The 25181-nt window shown below is 32.1% G+C and overlaps 3 protein-coding genes and 1 non-coding gene across 4 annotated transcripts; 2 read left to right on the top strand and 2 right to left on the bottom strand.

The window, feature by feature from the left end:
* Positions 1-6366: 6366 nt before the first annotated feature.
* LOC139903203 (small nucleolar RNA R71) lies at positions 6367-6473 on the top strand. Its single transcript, XR_011778043.1, has one exon. It is a non-coding gene; the product is annotated as a small nucleolar RNA R71 (small nucleolar RNA).
* Positions 6474-13288: 6815 nt separating this feature from the next.
* On the bottom strand, positions 13289-13939 carry LOC139899728 (protein FAR-RED ELONGATED HYPOCOTYL 3-like). Its single transcript, XM_071882570.1, has one exon. The coding sequence runs from the start codon at positions 13937-13939 to the stop codon at positions 13289-13291; it is 651 nt and encodes a 216-aa protein (XP_071738671.1).
* A 429-nt stretch (positions 13940-14368) lies between these two features.
* On the bottom strand, positions 14369-20187 carry LOC139899729 (protein FAR1-RELATED SEQUENCE 6-like). Its single transcript, XM_071882571.1, has 2 exons — positions 20048-20187; positions 14369-15044 (listed from the first exon to the last, which is right to left on the bottom strand). The coding sequence occupies exons 1-2, from the start codon at positions 20185-20187 to the stop codon at positions 14369-14371; spliced, it is 816 nt and encodes a 271-aa protein (XP_071738672.1).
* A 505-nt stretch (positions 20188-20692) lies between these two features.
* On the top strand, positions 20693-23288 carry LOC139899730 (receptor-like protein EIX2). Its single transcript, XM_071882572.1, has 2 exons — positions 20693-23103; positions 23211-23288. The coding sequence occupies exons 1-2, from the start codon at positions 20693-20695 to the stop codon at positions 23215-23217; spliced, it is 2418 nt and encodes an 805-aa protein (XP_071738673.1). The 3' UTR covers positions 23218-23288.
* Positions 23289-25181: the final 1893 nt, after the last annotated feature.

The raw sequence follows: 25181 nt of genomic DNA on the forward strand, positions 1-25181 counted from the left end.
TATGAATTGAACAAGAGTTTTGGTAAGGCTAATACCTTGATTTAAGAAAGGTAAGTAGCTGAATATGAAGATTATTTCTAGAGCTTGAAAGACTCCTTGAATTGGTGCTTAAAGATAACCAAACTTGGAAGCAAAACTTGAATCAAAGTAAGTGTTCTTGATTGCTTCTTATATGATGATTATAGATTGTTTTTGAAGCTAAAAGATGAAGAAAATGCTTGGGGATGATCTAGTATGAAGATGGAAGTATTTTGAGAGAGAATTTAGAGAGTATGAATGAGAAAATGGAATGGAAAATGGGTGTATGCATAAAAACATTTTTAAGGTATATATAGACAACTTATGTTGTCTTTTTTTTACTAATATCAAGTATAAGTTAAATTGATGATATCATGCATGACATAATAAGATTGATAATGTCATGCATGACATAATATATCAATCATGCAGATTTCTATTGGTATATACCAATAGTAAATACTTCTAGAAGCTGCGTATGATACGCGTATAAATACCGTATAAATACGAGTACAATTCTTGAGAAAAATGAACGGAAATACTAATATAGCTATCCCTTATCTGTATTTGTATATTATTAAGTGTATTTATACTCATTGTATGTAAATACATTTTAACATAATACATTGTATGTAAATACATTTTAACATAAGTTAATTTCGTCGTTTAAAAAGTAACATATATACTGTTCGTAAACTCTTTAAATTAGTAGTATGAAAATGTATATATAATACCTTGTTAATATACTTAATGAGATATTTAATTATCATATTTACAAGTTAAATATATATGTACATATATACACATACAAGTTATGACATTCGTGAATCGTAGGAATAAAAGGGTGACCAAAAGCTTGTGTAAAACTCTTTCCGGAGGTTCAAGACTTATTAAAATTCATTGCTTATCAAGTCGGAATTATTAAATCATCTAGATAGTATAATCAAGTAGTCGGAAAAATGCGGGTCGTCACACCTATGAAGGAGAAAGATGGGATGGAAAAATTGGCACGATTATACTTAAAAGAAGTTGTCTCTAGACATGGAGTACCTATCTCAATTATATCCGACCGTGACAGTAGGTTTACGTCAAGGTTCTGGAAATCACTGCAGGAGGCCCTAGGAACTCATTTAGATATAAGCACCGCATATCATCCGCAAACCGATGGACAAAGTGAAAGGACCATACAGACTCTTGAAGACATGCTTAGAGCATGTGTGGTCGATTTCGGAAGCGGATGGGATAAATATCTACCATTAGCAGAATTCTCGTATAACAACAGTTACCATACGAGTATTAAAGCTGCACCATTTAAACCACTTTATGGAAGAAAGTGTAGATCTCAGATCTGTAGGAATGAAGTAGGAGACCAACAACTAACTGGTCCCGAGATCATACAGGAGACTACAGAAAAGATTGTGCAAATCAAGGAGAGATTAAAGATCGCCCAAAGTCGTCAAAAGAGCTATGCCGATGTTCGAAGGAAGCCATTGGAATTTCAAGTTGATGACATGGTTATGTTAAAGGTTTCACCTTGGAAAGGTGTGATACGCTTTGGTAAGAGGGGTAAACTGAACCCAAGATACGTAGGACCATTCAAGATCATCGAACGTATTAGACCAGTGGCTTATAGACTTAAGTTACCACAACAACTTGCTGGAGTACACAATACCTTTCACGTCTCAAACCTAAGGAAATGCCTTGCAAAAGAAGACCTCACTGTTCCTCTTGAAGAAATCCAAATCGACGAGAAACTGCATTTTATAGAAGAACCTGTCGAAATCATGGACCGTGAAGTCAAAAAGCTCAAGCAAAACAACATACCTATAGTTAAGGTTCGTTGAAATGCTCGAAGAGGTCCCGAGTTCACTTGGGAAAGAGAGGACCACATGAAACAGAAGTATCCACATCTGTTTACAAACACCGCCCATTGAATAGGTACTACTTCAAATTTCGGGACGAAATTTCTTTAACGGGTAGGTACTGTGATGACCCGAATTTTTCCGACTACTTGATTATACTATTTACATGATTTAATATTTTCGACTTGATAAAAAATGAATTTTAATAAGTCTTGAACCTCCGGAAAGAGTTTTATATAAGCATTTGACTACCCTTTTATTCCTACGATTCACGAACGTCATAACTTGTATTAATTATATATATATTTAACTTTAAAATATGATAATTAAATATCTCATTAAGTATATTAACAAGGTATTATATATACATTTTCATACTATTAATTTAAAGAGTTTTCGGACAATATATATGTTACTTTTTAAACGACGTAATTAACTTATGTTAAAATGTATTTACATACAATGTATTATGAGTATAAATACATCCTTAAAAGTATTGAATACACTTAATAATATACAAATACAGATAAGGGATAGCTATACTCGTATTTCCGTTCATTTTCTCAAGAATTCTACTCGTATTTATACGGTATTTATACAGTATTTATACGCATATTATACGTAGCTTCTAGAAGTATTTAGTATTGGTATATACCAATAGAAATCTACAATTACCTATTTATACGGTATTTATATGCAGCTTCTAGAAGTATTTATTATTGGTATATACGAATAGTAATCTACAATTATTGATGTATTATGTCATGCATGACCTAATGGTTTTTAACTTATCTTAGATATTTTTCACTAAAAACCAAATTTATGAGCCTATAAATAAGCACCATTTCTAACTCATTTTTACACATTCATTTTCCAAATTTTACTTACAATTTTCACACACACTTGCAAGAACTCTCTCATTTTTTGTTCTACTACTTCTTACTAGAAACTTTACATTCTAAACTTGAGGTAAAAACTCTACTTCAACTCTTGTTCAATACATATGTTTATAGCTACCTATATAAGAGTTTATAAACTAGAACATAGTTTAGTTGATTCTAAACTTGTTTGAAAAACTAATCTAATCTTTCTAGATTAATTCTAATAATACTTATTTATATGTATTATGATGTTATATTAAGTTAATATAAGAACTTATAACTTGTACATATGAAGAACACCTTGAAACTTAACATATATCGTTTAATCTCCATTCGGTAAAAAGCGGGCTGTTTTGGGTTGGGAATTAAAAACCTATCTTAGACTTTGAATTTGAGGCTAAGCCTTTGGAAATATATTAATATATGTAATTAAGACTTCCAGTAATTTTTTCATGATTTTAGACAAAGTGGAAGTATTTTATCAAAAATCATATATCGGGTGGATGCCGGGATTCTTCCAAATCTGACCACCGGCACAAAAAGAGGGTAAAACTCTAAAAATTACTACTTGGGCTGAACTTTTCGGATTGGTTTTGAAAAATTAACTTCTTAAGGAATCCATATCAATTTTATTCACTTAGAACGGAGTTGTAATGAATATTTGGCAAGCAAAACAAAATCTACTAAAATTAACTTTATATGGACGAAATTTATCTTATAAAAACTATATTAACCATATCCTTGATAACTTTTCCTATATCCTATATATATTTGGACATGTTATCATTAGTATAACAAAATAATGTAATCTTGGTTAATTCCGAGATTGTATATATATAATAATCTTGGTACGTTCCATGACAATACGTATACAATATGTTCGGATAAATCGAAAGACACCATGTACACAATACGTCTGGGTTAATTCTAAGACAATACGCGTACCATGGGTCATGATTGAGTCTATAACAATACGTATACAATACGCCGTGAGGTAATTCTAAGATTATATATACATACCGATTATTGGACTGTTGGACTATTGGACTATTAGACTATTGGACTATTGGACTATTGGACTATTGGACTATATTTGGACTACTAACAAAGGACTACTAACAAAGGACAACTAACAAAGGACTACTAACATGAAAATGTTAAAAAGTGATATATAAGTATTCTATGAACTTGCTTTATTTTATTCATATGTCGTATTATTATTTGGATCATTATTATTGTTATAGGTTCGTGAATCCAAGGACGACGACCATATTTTTAATAAGTTGAAAACTTATTATTAATATACTTTTACTACCGTGAGTATATAGTCCCATTTTTAAACTCTAAAAATATTTTGGGATGAGAATACATGCATTTTATGTTTTACGCTATGGACGCAAGTACTTAAAATATATTCTACGTTGAGTTGTACCACCTTGCATATCTTCCCTAATATCTTGGTAACTAATATTTACATGTTGTAAGAACATGTAAGCGCGAATCCTATTGATAGGTCTATCGGGTTTGACAACCCCAACCGGGCTAGTCGCTCTAGTATCGTAAACGGTTGCATAGTACTTCGTTTTTACTACACTTGGTACAGTGTAGGGAGATTTCATAATAAAGGGAATATGCCACATTATTGGTTAAGTATGGTTACCGAAGTGCTCAACAACTTATAGAATATCTTTATTGAAATGTTTATAACTATGAAATCTTGTGGTCTATATTTATATCGATGCTAGCTTTAAACCTATATATCTCACCAACCTTTGTGTTGACTGTTTAAGCATGTTTATTCTCAGGTCCTTAAGAAAGTCTTCCGCTGTTGCATTATCTAAGCAAGCTGTGCATGGAGTCTCATGCTTTTGTTTAAATGAAGTGTTGCATTCAATAAAACCTTTGTCATGTAATATATTCGACTATTATGGCACTTGTGTAGTATTTGTAAACCGATGTAATATGGGGATTATTCCTTAAATAATCGCCCACTTGTTTAAAACATGCATTATGTATAATAATGGTGTGTTTTTTTATGAAACGAATGCAATATTTTCTAAAAACGTATCATATAGAGGTCAAATACCTCGCTATGGGACCAATGAATAATGTACTGCGTTTATAGTAATATGGATGAGTCATTTCAGTGGAGATCTAGACTTTCGACTCACAAAGGTGATAGATTTTTCACCATCATTAAGTGTCATTCTACCTTCTCTTACATCAATTAAAGCCTTGGTGGACGCTAAGAATGGTCGACCTAAAAGTAGAGAAAAGTTTGAGTCATCTTCTATGTCTATGACAATAAATTCGACTAGAAAGGTTAAATTACCTACTTGAATGGGTAGGTTGTCAGCAATTCCAACTGGGTGTCTAATGGTTTGGTCAAAGAATCGAACACTCATTTTTGTTGGACTTAACCCACCTACATCTAACTTCTTATATAATGAAAAAGGCATAATACTCACACTTGCACCTAGATCTGCTAGTGCATTATACATGACACAATCACTGAGTAAACAAGGAACAATAAATTCACCCGGATCACCCGACTTAGGTGGAAATTCCGGTGGAATAGTATTTAATGGTTCTATTTTTACGGCTTTAGTTTCTTGTTCTTCCTTACTCTTCCTTTTCCTTTTCGAGGTATCACCAACACAAACTTTATTACCTATTTCTTGGTCATATTCAACTTTTATGGGAAACGGAATAGGTGGTCTGTATGGTGCATACATTGGTTTTTCAAAACCTGGTGGTGGTGTGATTTCTTCATCGTCTGAAATCTTTTCCTCTTTTATTTCTGGTTTTTCAGAATTCGTTGAAACCATGTTAACATTCTCATTACGAGGATTTACTTCAGTATTACTTGGTAGCTTTCCTTGTTTCTTTCACTCATCAGGCCCGCTAGAATACCTACTTGTTTTTTTAGATTTAAAATGGAAGTTTGTTGAGTTCTAAATGACTGATCAAACCTTTTATTTGTTTGGGTTTGAGATGTAATAAATTGTTTTTGAGATTCAACTAACTTTAATACCATTTCTTCCAGATTTGACTTTTTCTCTTCTGTTTGCTTTGGTGGTTTATATAAGCCTGACCTTTGTTGATTGAAAGTGTTGTTTTGATTATTATTGTTATTGTTGGGTCCATTTGGATTGTAAAGAATGTTTTGACTTCGATTGAGGTTTTGCCTTGGCTGTTGATAATTATTTCCCTGCCTTTGGTTTATGTAAGAAACATTCTCACGTTGTTCCATTGTTTGCTCAATATTACAGTCTTTCGTTAAGTGTGGTCCACCGCATTGCTCACAACTGATTTGTATTGCGTGAATATCTTTAGTAATCTTTTCCATTCGTCTTTCAAAAGAATCTATTTTTGCGGAAACGGAATCAAAGTCATGGCTAGAATCGGCTCTAGCTGCTTTAGATGAATGTAAGATATCTTTCTCTTGGTGCCACTCATGAGAGTGGGAGGCTGTTTTATCGATAATCTTGTGAGCTTCAGTAGAGGTTTTCTTCATAATGGAACCACCAGCAGCTGTGTCGATGTCTTTTCTTGTAGCGATAGTGACACCTTTATAGAATATTTGTACTATTTGAAAAGTGTCTAAACCGTGTTGAGGACATCCTCTCAACATCTTTCCGAATCTTGCCCACGCCTCAAATAATGTTTCATTTGGCTTTTGTGCGAACGTGGCAATTTCTCCTTGAAGTCTCACGGCTTTAGATGCCGGAAAAATCTTTGAAGAAATTTCTCCACTAAGACATCCCACGTATCAATTGCTCCTTCTGGTAATGATTCTAACCAATCTTTAGCTTCCAATTAAAGTCCAAGGGAACAACATAAGATAGATCGTTTCATCTTCAATTTCTCGGATTTTAAATAAAGTACAAATTCTATTAAAGGTTCGAAGATGTTCGTTTGGATCTTATTTTTCTGTACCACCGAATTGGCATTGATTAGTAACCATGTGTATGATTTGTCCTTTGATTTTGAAATTTGGTGCAGTAATATCTGGTTGAGTAATGGCATGACCTTGGCCCGTACATGTGGCTCTCATTCGGTCTTCCATAGTTTGAGGTTCTAGATCTTCCATATTTGAATTTGTTGAATCTGAATCACTAGATGATTCTGATTTAACAGTTCCTTCTTCGACAAACTCCGTTTGAATATATTGTGGTTCAGGAGGAATGTTTAATGGTTCAGGATCTTGGAATTGTCCCTGAATATCCTCCGGGTTCTCAATTGTGAAGTCGGGTTCAAAAAATGGATTATCAGAAATTTGAATTGAAGTACTTGTTCGACTAGATGATGATTCTAAAAATTCAATGGCAGCAATATTTGCTAGATGTCTTGATCGAGTTACAGGTGGTGAACGTATGAAAGGTGGTGAACGTTTCGCTCGGTGCATTCACTGAATATCCTATTAGTTAAAAAGATAAAAATTATATAAGTTATCAAATTAATAGACTTTTCTGATTTTGCCCACGTTTCGAATAGCCAAAAGATGCAGCAGGTATCCAGGACCCTTTAAATCGAAAGTCCACAACTCGCCACTAACAAATCCAACTATTACTACGAACCAAAAAATTTTGATGTCTATCAATTTAATTGCTTACAATAATTTTTCGATGAAATTTAAAGAAAAATAAACAAAATTCTAAGTCCTAAAAACTAGAGCGTAGAAATGAAAAAGAAAAAGCGCGTCGAAAAACGAAAAGGACGAAAAATAAAAATAAGAAAGAAAAATGTGGAAACCTAAAGGTCTAAAAACTAAATCTAAAAAGTTGCGCCTAAAAGTGTAAAAACTTAAAATGCAAATCTATACGGAAAACGATAATTACTTAAAAAGGCACTAAAATCTATAAACTTAAAGTGGCGTCGCAAAATTCTAAAGCGCCTAAATCTTATTTCTAAGGAAAAAGAATTTAAGGGATTTTACGGCAAAGCCTAGAATCTAGAAATATAAAAATAACTACGGCAAATACTAACTTAAAATTAATTACGAACGATAATTATTAAAAATTAGGAATAAACGATAAAAATACAAATTATAACAATAAACTAAAGTTTTAAAAATACAATTTTTATAAAAATATTATTTTTATATTATTATTTTATAAAAGTATTAATTTTTATAAAATTAAAACTAATTAAAACTTAAAATACAAATTAATTAAAACTAAAAACTAAATAATAAATTAATTAAACCCTAATTATTATTAATTATATTAATTATATTTTAAATTTAACCCTAATTCGACGGATCCTATGTTTCAGGTCTGTCTTTTCACCTCATGCGATCGCATGAGGTTTGAGAAGTAATTCCATGCGTTCGCATGGAGTTGGTTACAGGCCGAATGTTTGGGCTGCTACAGTAACCAGCCCGTTTACTTTTTTTTTTTTTAGTTTTAAATTTTTCAAAACTTAATTTAAAAAATACAAACTTAAATAAATATATATATATTTTTTTTTATGTTTTCAATTTAACCAAGAGTTCCCCGGCAGCGGCACCAAAAATACTTGATAAATGTATAGAGGGGTATAAAATATATATATAAATGCTATTAATTACGCTACAATATACACAAGTTATTTATTTATTTATAGAATAGATATACCTAAACCTTGCTACACACTTATAGGCAGTGTACCTAATCGTAGAGTAGTGTAGTTTTTAGTAAGTCCGGTTCATTCCACAGGGAGCTTTTATGTGTCTATAAAAATATATGTTTATATATATATATTTTATAATATAAGTTTATATATAATATAGTATTATTATTATTATAAAGGGGGGGAGGGTTACCGTTTAACGACCGGTTTGTCAAATTTTTAGTTTTGCGATAATGTAAATTGCGATAAAATAAATTGCGAGTAAATAAAATAGTGATGAAATATGAAGTAAAAGTATTATGCTTATTTAAACTTCTATAATCATGATGGTTGACGTTTTGGTTATATATTATTACCCCGGGTTAATTGTTCTTTGTCTTGGTTTATTTGATACGTCTATCTGGCTTTTGCCCATAATAGTCCATCGGTCATAAATATAAAGTGCGAGTGTCCTCGTCAAATTAACCTTATACCCGAAGTCAAATAGTCCAACTAATTAAGGATTTAAACTGTGACGCAGTTATCACTTCTGTCAACAATTACACCAGTTATCACTGTATGTAATCCACCCCTATTTTAATTAGATATGAATACTAATTTACCCACTTGATCAGTTTGAATACTCAATTACCCAACCCGAATAATTAATTAAATGATTATAATAGACTCCGTATGAACGTCACTAAATAGGACAACCATAATCATTATTAATTATTAGGCTAATTAATTTGAAGATAGGTTCGACAAACTCCAATGAGTTGTCACTCGATTAGACAATATCCCCCATCTATTAATAGTCCATAGTCCAATGTCCACAAGTGTCGGTCTTTATCCAAACATTAATTATGGCTCAAAGTTCAATAACCCGGTCTTAATATTTAGTCTAACATCACGATTACTTTGGCACAAATAAGCATAATAATAACTTAGTTACGAGACATTAAATTAAAAAGGTTGAACATAACTTACAATGAGTATTAATCGCGTAGTATTACACGGACAGAGTTTTGACTTACAAAACCTTAAAACATTTGTTACAATAACCTTATTATTAAAATTAAATTAAATTAAAATTATAACATGAATATAAATTAGAGAGAAAGAAAAGATTGAAATTAATCAATCTGGGGTGTTGAATTCGGCCAGAAAATGATCAATTTATAGACCTGACCAGACATTCACTGCCATGAGATCGCATGGAAATAAAGCTTCCAGGCCATGCGATCGCATGGCCCTCTGATTTAAGATATTTTGAGTTTCCAAACGTGGGCTGCTACGATATTATAATATATAATAATATATATAATTATCTATAATTATATATATATATATTATATTATATTCTTGTGCATAGTTGACTTGTACTTTCAGCTCCATTGAGTCGTACGTTATTTCTCGGTTTAAGTCCCGGTTCCGGATTTTCAAACGTCTTTTTGTACGCTGAGATATCTTGTACTTTGCATTCCGCAGCTTGTACTCTTATCAATATTTAGACGTTATTCATCAATAATTTGAACCACTTGGATTGTAACTTGTACTTTTTAGCTTTTTGGCCATTTGCGTCTTCAAATTGTCAATTCTGCCTTTTGTCTTCACCTTTTATTATATAAACGAATATCACTTGTAAATAGAACAATTGCAACTAAAAGCTTGTCTTTCTGGAAAGATAATGCAATGAAATATATGTTCGTTTGTAACATTATCATAGCTAGTCATTGTTACGCGAGCACGTCGCATTAACTTGCTAGTACAACGTCTATCTCTCTTGATGATTGCAAACACCAAACAAAATAATTAGCGCAAGGTTAGTTCACCTAATCCTAGGCACTAACCAAAACCCGGTCCGACCCGAAATCCTACAAGTCCCGCATAAAGCACATACACAATAAGGTCTAAGTCTAGGCACCTATCTCAAGTCGCCTAAATCCCTTAGACCATGCTCTGATACCACTTGTAACGACCCATCGTCGTTATACCAAAAACACGTCACAAAATTTTTTTTTATGAACCTGAACAAACAACACATCTGGACGGCGTCCAGCTCTGAAGCCGTGGACGGCGTCCAAGTCATCTGGACGGCGTCCAAATGAACTGTCCAGGTCTGTCCCAAAACTCCAAATTACGCGAGCGGAAAACCCGCTTCCCGACACTTTTAGACGAAACGACTTTCACAACACGTTATAATAAGTAAAACTAAGATATTCCCGTAATAAAACTAATTTTACAACACCGAGCCCACATCGTCCTGAATTACGATTTTCGTACAAAATACAAGTTTCGACCACAAGAGTTTAATTTCCAAACGACACCTAGAGCATGGTGTTTGGGCTTAAACTACCCAAATCTTGGTCAAACTTCAAAAGCTAATCACCCCAAAGCATCCCCTATCAAAACAAGTGGGAGGCCACTAGTCCAAACGAATACCTTTGCCTTTGTCCAAGCCGGAGCCTAAAAAGGTAAACAACGAGAGGGTAAGCAAAACGCTTAGTGAATGCAATAATTATGCATATACATATATGATCTACTTACTTGCAATCACTTACACAATTATCGCATACACGCTAGCATGTTAAATAGCATACCATCGCAAAGTATAACGCTAAATCTCCGACAACACGAGCTAGCACAACAATAGCATATAACACGAAATATAATGCTACACTACAACACATAACCATGGTTAACCAAAATACAAAAGGGAACGATTCTCGCGAGTGAACCGTTAGCCACGCAGACGCCACTAGTATGCATCACTAGTCCCTTGGGTGGTATCGAACGCTCGAACTTTAAACCCACCCGTTACGTGAAATGTGGTATCGAACGCCTGAACTTATAACCCACACTTCACGCCCGCACACACACATATGATATGGTATCGAACGCCCGAACTTTAAACCCATATCATATGCCACACATGATGATGAGGTATCGAACGCCAGAACTTTAAGCCCTCATCCCATGCCAACACGATGTGGTATCGCATACCCGAACTTAAAACCCACATCGCATTTCGCACAAGTAAATACATTACATACACATATGCATAATTATTCCACTCACCTTAACGCCTTCGGTGAAATGAGAAATCAAGCTTGAAACCTTCAATGTAACGTACCTATTACATTATGCATATTATCAATCACCCAAACAAGTTGGTCAACCAACTCACTCACCATCCTAGTGTCAATTTGACCCATAGTGCAATTTCGACCCATTTGCACTCTTAACCCTGATATTGGGTCAACTTCGCCAAAACCCTAGCACTAGCCAATTTTGGTCTTAATACACTTATTATCGCAAGGTTAGTATGTTTTCATACACATTTAACAACCTAGGTCACCAAAGACTCATTTGACCCATTTCAAGGTTAACACCCCCATTTGGGTTACCCACAACCCAAATAACACCCAATCACCCAACCACAAAGTATACTAGTGATTGTTAACAATTTAATACTCATAAACACCATTTATCACATTAAAACCCTAGGTTAGTCATCCTTGGGTCCTCATGACCCTATCTTACCCAAAAACCCTAATTTACCAACAAATGGGTTTTTATGTTCATCACTAACCCAAACCCTAACCCTTATCACTAATTAAGTAAGGAAATTAAGGTTAAGATGTACCACCACAATTAAAACGTAGCTAGTGATGAGATGAACAACTTTAACACTCAAGCTTAAATCCGAATCGAGCTCCTTCCTTCTTGATTTGAGCTTTCTCACACAAGAAATCTCTCTATCTCTCTCTCTAACTTGAAGTGGAAAAGGAGATGGTAGATGAAAATGGAGTAAAGGCACCCACCAATCTGATCTTGGGACCTTAAAGTCGTCCCCCATGTGAAATTACCAAAAAGCCCCTTCAAAATATCTAAAAACCCAAGAGCTGGTCCGCCAGATCATTTGGACGACGTCTAAGTGATCTGGACGGCGTCCAGCCCTTCAATGTTAGACGGTGTTCCACCATTTTGGACGGCGTCCAACACAACTGGAAACAGGATCTTACAAAAAAAATACAATAATTATCATAAATCAATCAAGTAGAAAAATCCCTCCATGTTCCATAAAGCTTTTGTATGCTCAATGATTAAGATCAATCGGTCATCGGTCGCAATCTCGAGTTAAAGGTCTTCCTTTGGTATATCAATTTTAGCTTTTGCCACGGATTTCAATCGTATATATGGGATCTATTTTCATATTTGTAGGTCTTAGTTTTATGTATTTTCTTACAAGTTCTTTCAATTGTTCCCTGCTTTGCAAGATCGTGTTGTCGATCCTTAATTGTATCCGTTTTTTGCATTGTTACCTTTCATTATTTTGATGAAGGTTTCAATGGTTATCAATATATTTTTCTTTTTCGCCGTAAAAAAAAGAAGATCAAAGTTGTTAGGTCGCCTACATGTATTATCATTGACGGAACTTGCACCATATTTATAACTCGTTGCTTGATTTCCTTCACATACCTACAGTAAATGGATCATTGAGTCATTAATTATGTCAGCCAATTAAAAAGCAATGGTAACAAAAATAAATGCATTTTAGCTTACATTCGTCTTCCTCTTCTTTTTTGTAACTTTTTCTATCATGGATTCTTTCCTCTTCGTTGGTGGACGACCTTTACTACGTACCTGCGCGGGTGGTAACAAGGACTTAGTCGGCGCCGAAACTTGATGATCAACTTATGGTACAAAATTTTTGCCACTAGTAACACCCCAACTAGAATCATCGGTTAATTTTTCTTTTAGCAATTTTATGCATTCAAGTAAATAATCAAACTTTTCTTCGGTATTAGCAATATGTGCAGCTTCATAGAAATAAGAACACAGTTTATCAAATTGTTTAGCCCATTCTCCGCTTTTCAAATCCTCATAACAGTTAATCACGTAGTAGTGATGATGCTTCAAATCTTTCCTTCATCTAGACATGATATAGCGAGAAGGAAGTTCTTTAATATCCTTCTCAATTAATATTTTCATCCCGTGCCTACAAAAAATTCCTCGAAACTCAAACAAATGACAAGAACATTGAATATCACATCCAACTTCATCATAAGTCACTTTGTAAACAACCTTCCTTTTCAACTCTCCACATTTTCCTCTGAGAATGTCCGTGACACTAAACATGGACATTGTACTATGTGTTTTCAAAAGCAAGTGATTGCAAAATAACATATTGTGCAGCTCAACCTGGATCAACTTAAACATCGCATTGGTGTAGGATTCTCGAAATTGTCTTTCAAAGTAAAAGGCAGTCATCAATTTATAAGAAGCATTGAGAGAATCGAAATCGGCTTTATTTTCTTTAGCATTGAGAGAATCGAAATCGGCTTTATTTTCTTTCTCTATTTTGCTTTTAAGTGCATTGTCATATTGTTCAACAAATTGCCACAAGGAAGTTTTTGAATTAACATAATCATCAAAAAAAGCATTCATACCTTCACTTCTCTGAGTAGTAGACATCCCTCCCCAAAATATTACCTTGACATACAATGGCACCCAACGCTTTCGATCATTAAATAGGGAGCATAACCACTCATTGTTTTCAAGATTATAGTCTTTTATCATTTAGGGCCACCCATCTTCAAACTCTTGATACTCAATAGACTCATATACAAGGGATTTTAACGTCTTCTTTATTGCTTTATATTGCTTCAACTTACCCAATTTTTACGGAACCTTTTTCATTACATACCATAGGTAGAGACGATGGTAAGATTAAGGGAATACACGTGCTATAGCTCCTTGCATTGCTCGACACTGGTCTGTGATTATTGCTTTTGGTGCATGTCCATCCATGCATTCCAACCATGACTTAAATAACCACACATATGTTTCTGTATCCTCAAGTGAAATTAAACCACATCCAAATAACATAGATTGCCCATGGTGATTCACTCCAACAAAAGGAGTAAAAGGCATATTATATTTGTTGGTCAAATATGTGCTGTCAAAAGATACGACATCTCCAAATGATTGGTAAGCTGCTATAGACCTTTAATCACCCCAAAAAACATTTTTTAAATGACCTTCATCATCCATATCAATCATATAAAAAAAGTTTGTACTTCTTTTTTGCATACGAACAAAATAATCACGAAGTGCTTCAGCATCCCCCTTTCCAAGTCGAAGTTGTATTACCTTCGCAATGTAATTTCTACAATCTCTCTCATCAAATGTCAAGTTCTCATATCCTTCAGCTTCTACTACCAAGGAACTAAAATTTTTTTCTATTGAAATTCCCGCAGAATCATTTAACTCTAGTCTTCTCTTAGAATAAGGATCAATTTTCTTCTGAGATCGGTGATATCGTGATTTTTTGGGACTTAATGCATGATTATGCTCAAAACAAACACCGGAGATAGTGCATTTTCCATCACAATCAACTATCACACTTATTTTTGCCTTACAATCTATTTTGCTTGACTTCCTTGGTTTGTTAGATTCCGACTTCGGCTCATATACACCTCCTTTATGACATCTAAGTGCATAATATTTTTTGTCACCCTTTGTCCTTGTACTCAATATACGGACTCCTTGTCCCATTTGATATGCATAATTGTTGTAGTAACTATAAATCTCGCCTTCTGAATCAAATTTCATCCCAACATTAGGAATGTCTTCCGAAATTTCTTGTTCCAGATTTGATGATTCCACCCCCAAATTCATCATCCTAGATAAAGAACAAATTGTAAAAAAGATTAGTCGCACTTTTTGTAAAGCAGATGCACTCGGATGTTCACAAAGTATATTTTTAATAGAAAATGAAGTATTAAATGTTACACTTATAAGTACATTCATGTAAAATTATACTCCGTAATGTCTAGTTTAATAATAATAAAAATGCCACTGTTATACATGCGAAGATTGCTTATAAATAAACATACACATAATATTTTAATAGTATAGATAGAAGATAAATATCTTCATGAAGAACAAATTGTAACGACCCGGAAATTTCCGACCAAATTTAAACTTAATCTTTATATGGTTTCGATACGATAAGCAAAGTCTGTAATATTGAGTCTCAAAATTTTTGAACTGTTTCATGAAACATTTAACCTTTGACTATTCCCGACGATTCACGAACATTTGTTGTAAGTAAATATGTAAATATATATATATATATATATATATATATATATATATATATATATATATATATATATATATATATATATATATATATATATATGAAAGTATATATAACAATTTGAAATTATAAACTATAATTTAAACATTAGAATTGAATATGTAAAATATAATACAAAATAATTATGTTGTAATGAATCTATATATAAATAGTTATGATTTCTATATATAATTATTATTATATGTATATTGTAATATATGTTAAAATGTATAAAAATTTATTACTCAATATAAGTTATCATGTAATGTATATTATATAGTTATATTACATAATCAATGATATGTAATACTAATATATTAAAGTTAATTATAAATATAATTGTTATAATAATATTGTCATTACTTTCAATATTAATATCCATACTAATGTTATTAATATTATTTTAAATATATAATTTATAGATACGAATTTGTTATATATAAATTATTATAGTAGTATTACTAATATTATTATTATCATTAATAATATTAGTATTAGTATAATTAGTATTATTATTATTATTAATAATATTATTGTTATAAATTTTATAGTTATTATTATCATATTCATTAATAATAATATTATTATGATTACTAGTATATTATTATAAACTTTTATTAATATTATAAACTTTTATTAATATTATTAATATGTAAATATAGATATATACATATAGATATATAAATACAGATATATATACAGATATATAAAATCAGATATATATATATATATACTGATATATATACAACTATAATATATAAATCAATATTATTGTATTATTAATATAATTATTAATTTAGATTAATTAAAAATGTAATAACACAAATACAGAATCAAAATCAGTTTCCTGTCATTCTCAAATTGTAATTGATTGATAATTACTGTTTCTAATCGTTGAAATTAAAATCAAAACAATCCAAATTCAGTTAGCAATCTTATTCAACTTTTTATTTTTTTTATTATTTTACTTTTGTTCCTGATTAATTCTTGTCAACCCACAAATTGCTATAAAACTCGAACATTTCAGTGATAAATGATACCAGACGACCTCACATTATCAACTAACAATTTCAATTACCATTAACAACCTTTAAATTGTTGAATTTTAAAAAAAAATATGAAGAACACAGCATGACTGCTCTGTTCTTGATAATTTTATCAAAAATTCGAATTTGAATTCTATTTCAAAATGTAATAATGCAATCATGTTAGGAATTCCTTAATCAAACTATCTGTAAGTTTTCAAGTTCCAATTTTATCTCTTGAATTCAAATTTCAAAGTCAAACTTAAAAATTTAAAAGTCAACCGTTTATTCTTCATTAAAATTCGTAATTTTTATGATGTTTCTGATAAAATTGAGGATCCAGAAAGTTTATAGAAACAATTTAGAAACTTTTTCATGTTATAATTATATCCTAAAAATGACCAAATATCAGAATCAAGGATTTAGTTCCATTTTTTTTAAACATGAACAGCGACTGTTGTTGGGATTTTTTTTTATTATCGCGTTTGATTAATTTAAAATCACGATTAGGAATCGTTTCTGTATCATTTTAAAGTTCTAAAACTAATTAAGTAATCCATTGAGAGCCTTGATTCGATCCCTGGTTGATTTAATATGAAGAAGAAGAACAATAAATTTATGCGGGTTATATATATTTAAAACTGTTATAATTCAGAAAAACTTAAATGGCCGAGTGGTTAGAGTGTTTGCGTATGAGCGGGAGGTCTCGGGTTCGAGCTCGGCTTGGAGCATTTTTTTTAGAAAGGCTTTTGAAAGGTAGTTTTCATTACAAAAATTATTATTATTATTATTATTGTTATTATTATTATTATAATTATTATCATTATTAATATCATTATTTTGATTATTATGATTATTAGTATTATAATTATTAGTATTATTAATTAACACTCATTATTATTATTACGATTATAGTAAGTAAATTATTACTAATATTATTATTACTAATATTATTATCATTACAAAGTATTAACATTTATTATTATTATTATTATTATTATTATTATTATTATTATTATTATTATTATTATTATTATTATTATTATTATTATTATTATTACTAAGATTAATATAAGTATTGTTATCATTATTATGATGATGATGATGATTATTATTATTATTATTATTATTATTATTATTATTATTATTATTATTATTATTATTATTATTATTATTATTATTATTATTATTATTATTATAAAAATAATATAAATTATCATTATTAATATTAGTATTATCATTTTATGATTATTAGTATTAGTATTAATATTAAAGTAAGTATTATTAATATTAATACAAGTGTTATTATTAACATTATCATTATTATTATAAGTATCATTTAATGAACTATTACTAAAATTATTATCATTAGTAATAAAATGGTTATTTTTATAGATATTATTAATATCAGTATTATTACTGTTATCATTAATACTAGAAGTATCATTAATTTTTAAATCTATCATTTTATTAAAACTAGTATTATTATTAAGAATATTATTAGTAGTATCATTATTAGTAACATTTTAAGTATTATTAAAATTATCAGCTTATATAAAATTTTCTTTATTATTAAAATCTAATAGTATTATTACCCTTATCTTAATATTTTCATTAATTTAACTAACAAATGATATTCATATAACAATATACTTAATACACATAATTAAATTATATTAATATCTTATTTATTAAAATATATAAAATGAATATATTTAATAAAATAATAAAATATATAGTTTATTAATATAAAAATTATATCACTAATAATAATATATTTATTTGATTACAAGTATATGTTTTAATATATATACAAATGATATAGGTTCGTGAATTCAAGGCCAACCCTGCATTGTTCAGTATCGTCGAATGAATATTTTCACTACAAAATATTGTATCGTGAGTTTTCATTACTCCCTTTTTATATATTTTTGGGCTGAGAATACATCATACATGCGCTGTTTTATAAACTGTTTTACGAAATGGACACAAGTACTTAAACTATATTCTATGGTTGGATTACGAATACCGAATATCGCCCCTTGTTAGCTTGGTAGCCTAAGAATTAGGGAAATGGCCCCTAATTGACGCGAATCCTAAAGATAGATCTATGGACCTTGACACGTCCCATTCGGGTTACGAATGCTTTAGTACTTCAATTGATATATACTGATTGCGACGGCCGGTATATAGCATGCAGATTGCGAAATGCCTGTATGCGGGGGATATTCTATATGCATCATGTTAGTTCGGTTACCAAGTGTTCACCATATGAATGATTTTATCTTTATGCAGATTGCAAAATGCCTGTATAATGATTATGGAAATGAAAATGAAAAATGAAAATCTTGTGGTCTATTAAATTGTTGAAAATGAATATTTGTGATAAACTAATGAACTCACCAACCTTTTGGTTGACACTTTTAAACATGTTTATTCTCAGATACGAAAGAAATCTTCCGTTGTGCATTTGCTCAATTTAAAGATATTATTTGAAGTCATTCATGACATATTTCAAAAGACGTTGCATTCGAGTCGTTGAGTTCAAAAAGATTATTATGAAGTAATGACAGTTTAAGTCATTTATAGTTTGGATATATTATGAAGTGGTATGCATAATTGTCGATTATCGTTGTAATGAAAGTTAGTCTTTTAAAAACGAATGCAATATTTGTAAAACGTATCATATAGAGGTCAGTACCTCGCAATGGAACCAGATGTTGAAGTGTTCGTCCAGATGGTTTAGGACGGACCTTTACACAAATTATTATTCATAAATGAGTTTTGAAGGTGTACCAAATATTATATGTGAATCGTAGCAGAGTGATTGAAAGCTTCGACGGCAGTAGGTGTAGACGATAATAATATATTAGGATTTATTCATCCAGATTTTATACAATAATTATAATTATAATTATAATTATTATATTATTATAATTATATTATTATAATTATATTTATATTAATTAGAAAAGAATAATGTAGTAATGCATTTTAAGCAAGGGTAATTTAGGCATAGCAGATTAATAAGTGTTGACTAACACAAAAGGTAAATACACATGTCATCATTTGAATGTAATCGCATCAAATTTGAAATAACGGTTGAATTCAATTCTTTAGTAATATTTTATATTTAATCATTTCATTAACAACGAAATTTCTATTTTTGCGTTAGTATACTATGTTATAAACTGTATAGACTAATAGACTATGGAGTATCTAAGTTACGTTATATTTATATCTGTATTAATGTACATTCATAATTTTACTTATATCTTATATTATATAATTTATTTATTTATTTTTATAATATATTACTCCTATATTACACGAGTATATAATTATATATTTATTTATCTATAATACTAATTACAATGAGCCTGCTACTGTTCACAGGTGTAGAAGCAGGGGCGGAGCATTGTGTAGACAGGGCGAGGCATCTATCCCAGCTAATTTTTTTTTTTTTTAAATTACACTTAAAAAAAATTACTAAAAAATAAGATTTTTTTTAGTGTTTACCTCAGCTGTAATGAAAAATTTACTAAATATTTGCACCCGCCCCATCTGAGGTCGGGTTCAAGTTCCGCTACTGTGTAGAAGTGCCATTCGTAATCATCGGGCGTTTGAACAGATGAACTCTTATAAAAAAGAAGCTTCATTTGATGATAATGATTCCCCGATTCGTATAAAACTCATTTAGTTACATAGTACATAACAAAAATAAATGTATATATGTATAATAAAGCTCATTCTGATTTCCTTACTTTTCTCCCAAGTCATAAATGTCGGGCTATTCATGCATGAATCCTGTTTTTTACTGAAAAGTCTTGGTCTTTGGAATTTAAATTAGAGGTAGGTAAAGAGAAATAGGAGGCAGGTTTGTGAGTGTTATATATACACACGACATACTTTCCTTGATAAAATGTAAGGCAAACGATTACAATATTTCTTAAAACCAGTAAAATATAGACCTAGGTACTAACTTACTGCAGCTGCTAATTAAAGTTTTAATTACTTGTGGGTTTGATCAACACCTGAGGTGGTAAGCTACACTCTCTTGGGTTTTCCATTTCTAGTTGATAAGTTTTTTATGATATGACGCATGCTGTAATTGTGTATTCGGTGCTATGCGTAGTACTATTATTTATTTGTGAAGATGCCAACATGACGGTTACAGGGTCATGCATCGAGAAGGAGGTACAAGCTCTGCTGATGTTTAAAGCAGACTTAAAAGATATAAATGGCACACTAAATGATTGGAGTAATGAAGAAGAAAAGAGGGAGTGTTGCAAATGGCCAGGTGTCTATTGTGACACCGAGACTGATGACGTAACCGAACTTCGTCTTTCTGATTATCATTTGGTAGGTAAAATTAATCCATCAATAAAGATGTTAAAGCAGCTACAAACTCTTGATTTATCTGGAAATGATTTTCAGTCCAATCATATACCAAACTTTTTGGGTTCCCTTACCAACTTAGGGCAGCTGGTTATGGCTAATGCTAATCTCAGTGGACCGATTCCTCATCAGCTTGGAAATCTATCCAACTTGTGGTATCTTGATCTGAGTGGTAATTCGTTGAAGGGATCTATTCCCGTTTCCTTTGAAGTTTTAAGTTCTCTCGAATGCTTAGACGTCTCAGAAAACATCCTTACAGGTCCCTTGCCTAATTTCGCTCGATGGCCATCATTGGTTATATTGTCACTTGCTCACAATTTATTCAATGGAAGCATTCCTGATGACCTCACAGGAGGAAGGGAGTCCCTACAAGAGTTAGACCTATCTGGTAATCAGTTGAGTGGTGATTTACCCAACAGTATCGGTCAACTTTCAAATCTTATTTCTCTCGATATTTCATCCAACTCACTTCATGGTGTCATATCCGACCTTTACTTTATAAATCTCTCCTCCTTAACCTATTTGGATATGTCTTTCAATTCATTTTCATTTAAATTAAGCTCAGATTTTAGAATTCCTTTCCATTTAGACACTATAAAATTGCAATCCTGCAAGCTGGGACCTAGTTTTCCTTTGTGGATCAAAACTCAAACAAGTTTCCAAGTTCTTGATATTTCCAGTGCTGGTATATCAGATAGTGTCCCTCCGTGGTTCTGGGACCAACTACCCCTTGGATTGAAATTTTTGAACCTTTCTTCAAATGAATTGAGAGGCACGCTACCAAATATATCATTAGACTTTGACCAGTACCCTGGATTGGATTTGAGTAACAACCGTCTTGAAGGTAAGGTACCACTATTGCCTTCTAAACTCGCCTCGTTAAACCTTTCTAGAAACAAGTTCAAAGGAAACCTCTCTTTCTTATGTCATATTGTTGGGGAATTAACTTTCATTGACCTTTCTAGCAATTCATTTTCTGGTAGCCTTCCTGATTGTTGGTCGCAATTCCAAAAGCTGGTAATTCTTGATTTATCTTACAACAATTTATTCGGGAATATTCCTTTGTCTTTTGGATTCTTGAATCAACTAGAGGCATTGTATCTTCGGAAAAATGCCTTTGTTGGTGAAGTGCCCATGTCCTTGAGCAACTGTACAAATATGAGGTTTGTGGATCTTGGGGAAAACAAGTTATCTGGCACAATACCTGCGTGGGTAGGGGAAAGACTTACGAGCCTTTATGTTCTTGTTTTAAAATCAAATATGTTTAATGGTAGTCTTCCCACCCAATTATGTTTGTTGAACAATCTTAATATCCTTGACATATCTAACAATGGATTGGTGGGTAATATTCCTGGTTGCTTTGATAACTTCACATCTATGTCTAGTAAAAAGTTTGGAGATGATATGACTTATCATTCTTATAAGACGTATCATTTTATTCCTAAAAATTATCCTCCTCCAGTTCCGGGTTCTACTTTTATACCTGAGTGTCCTGGTGATGGTGCTCCTTGTGTCAGTCCTCCTACAGAGGAGGTACATGAAGAGTTCATTGACAATGCATTGGTTGCATGGAAAGGAATAGAAAGATCATTTGGAAGAAGTATTCTCGAGCTACTGAATATCATTGATCTTTCAAATAATAGCTTATCTGGGAAGCTTCCCTTTGAGATCACTCGTCTTGTCGAATTAGTCTCGTTAAATATCTCATTCAACAAACTTCTTGGTGAACTCCCAAAAGATATCGGTATGTTGAGATCTCTTGATTCTCTCGACTTGTCGAGAAATCAATTTTCTGGAAATATTCCATCAAGTTTGGCACGGTTGGACGGTTTAGGTTATCTTGACCTCTCATACAATAACTTGTCAGGAAAAATACCAACTGGGACTCAACTCCAAGGCTTTAATTCATCCTTTTATGAAGGTAACCCGCTACTATATGGGCCTCCTCTTGCTCCAATATCGAGGTCTGCACCTTCTACTACCATTGTGGAGGATGACGACGACTTTTGGAAATCATATTACATGGGAATGGGTGCTGGATTTGCAGCTGGATTTTGGGGGTTTTGTGGTGTTATATTTTTCAACCGTCGATTCAGGCATTTACTTTTTGCATCATTAAGTCTCGCAAAGGATTGGATATACGTGACATTGGCTTTGCTCTATCGGAAGTTTAAAAGGTAAATGTTGCATCTGTTATGTTTTCAACTTTTCCATAAGTTACGTCAAAATATATCGGATGTTATATTGCATCAATTCTTTACTGCAAATATTGTATGTTTTGCAGGTCGTAGGCACTCCAACATTCAAAAGAAGGTTTATATATATAATATATATTGTTCTATACGGAAGTCATATGCATATAGTAACGAATCGTTATCGTGTACGTTTTTGTGTTTGTAAAGGTGTGAATGTATTAAAGTTTTCCATTCCATAGTTCATCTTTAATCTTGATTGTTTACTACCGGTTGAAAGTCTGTAAGTGTGGTTTATAATTCAATTATTAAATCAATGTTGGCTGTTATTCTATATTTTGCGTTTCCGTAATATATTAAGGTTTCCCTTTAAGAATTAATTTTGTTCACTAACCAATAAAAAATCTGGACCACTTGAGTTGGTAAAAGTAAGTGTAAAACCGTCTCTCAACTCGCGACATTAAACTCGGAAATTCTTTCAAATCTACTGCAAAATCGATAGTCAATAACTTAAAAGCCAACGGTCGATCGTCACTAAATCTTTTACCATAGTTCTATATGTATGTCTAGTATCTTCAATTCAATTCCAGGTCGATTCAACGGTAGACAAACCTACAATGAATTTTCTCTCACAGCTGCGCAATCAAACCTTAAAGGTTTTTTCAGAATGGCAACCGACTTCAAAAATCATATCTTCAAATTGAAGTGTCCGATCACTACCAAATTTTAATCTCTTTGAGATCAATGTGTCTAGCACCTACAGTCCAAATATCAAGGCAATCAAGAATCCAAAGGTTAACTTACCCGTTACGGATTTTCTCTCTCATTTGCGCTAACCCCCGAATTTGATAGCTTAAACAATCTTTCGCACAGGATCGCAAAGAATGAGATCTCATATCCATAACCCGGATCTCCCAAAAAAAATCTCTCGTGCAACAAACCCATCGATCCGACCACCGGCTCCGCTACCACCGCAAACCACCACATTAACCTATGAGAAATCAAAGATTAATAGATTATCTCATGAGCACATAGCGTACTCGTTACCTTTTTACGCAATTTAAATATTAAGATCCTTATTTCGATCGTGGTTGCAAAAGGCGTCCGTTGCGGCGGCCGTTGCGGTGTTTTGGTGACTAGTCCTTCTCGACTCCATCTCGGCATCTAGTAAGTCGGTCAACGGTCAAAAGTAGAGTCAAATGAGAGAAAGGTCGGGTCAACGCCGGTCAAAAGTCGAAAGTTTGGTTTAATTATATCAATCAAAATTGATGTAGTTTATTGTTATTTTTTTGTATTATATTAGTAGTAATAGCGATTATAGGTAAAAACTAGTCAAAATTCAACGTGAGTTAACGTTCAACCTTCATATCGACTCTTTAGATCCGACCGTCTCGATCATGTCTCAAGCATTTTCAACCTTGATTTCTATATGTTCGACAAATGTCGTTTGTTCAATTAATGTCTTACAAGGTTACCTTCAAGAGTAACCTAACTTTTCCAGTTTGGAAAATTCTCCTCACGATCCACCAGATTTTCTGCTCCAGGCCATTTTCGTTCTTGTTCCATCTTCACATTCGACGACTGGAACTAAAACGGATTAAATCCCTAATTATCATCTCATTAAATTAGAACACGTAAGTAGCAAGTGTGTCGAAGAAATGAAGAAGAAAAGAAGAAAACGAAGCTTAATTCATGAAATTTTTGAACAACTAATCGTGAAAATTTGATGCACGAGCAACCAGAGAACGCATTAAAGATAGAAAGTTCGTCGATAATAAACTTGAGGTATGATTTCAAACTTGAGGTATGATTTCTAACCTAATTGAGCTAGGGTTCTATGAGTGTTGACTATAAATTACTGATTTTAACATCAAACAAGTTTGAATGATATGCATGTGTCTTGTAAATTGTTGTGAAAGCTTAATTGGGGAAAAACAACAACCCTAATGGGTTGAAATGGTTAACTTGTTCAAAGTGGTATTTTTTACTACTCAAACAGGTAAGTGTTGAAAGCTTCGACGAGCCTAACACACCCACTATAGAGGACCTAGATTATACTACAT

The sequence above is a fragment of the Rutidosis leptorrhynchoides genome, chromosome 3 (genome assembly GCF_046630445.1).
Source record: "Rutidosis leptorrhynchoides isolate AG116_Rl617_1_P2 chromosome 3, CSIRO_AGI_Rlap_v1, whole genome shotgun sequence".
NCBI classification, from domain to species: Eukaryota; Viridiplantae; Streptophyta; class Magnoliopsida; order Asterales; family Asteraceae; genus Rutidosis; species Rutidosis leptorrhynchoides.

Bases quoted from the DNA above. Each gene is read 5' to 3' on its own strand.
- LOC139899728 (XM_071882570.1), bottom strand. From the start codon at position 13,939: ATGATAAAAGACTATAATCTTGAAAACAATGAGTGGTTATGCTCCCTA.
- LOC139899729 (XM_071882571.1), bottom strand. From the start codon at position 20,187: ATGAAGCTTCTTTTTTATAAGAGTTCATCTGTTCAAACGCCCGATGAT. The intron at 15,045-20,047 runs GTAAACACTAAA...TTCTTTATCTAG, and splicing joins AATTTTTCATTACAGCTGAG to GATGATGAATTTGGGGGTGG.
- LOC139899730 (XM_071882572.1), top strand. From the start codon at position 20,693: ATGACGGTTACAGGGTCATGCATCGAGAAGGAGGTACAAGCTCTGCTG.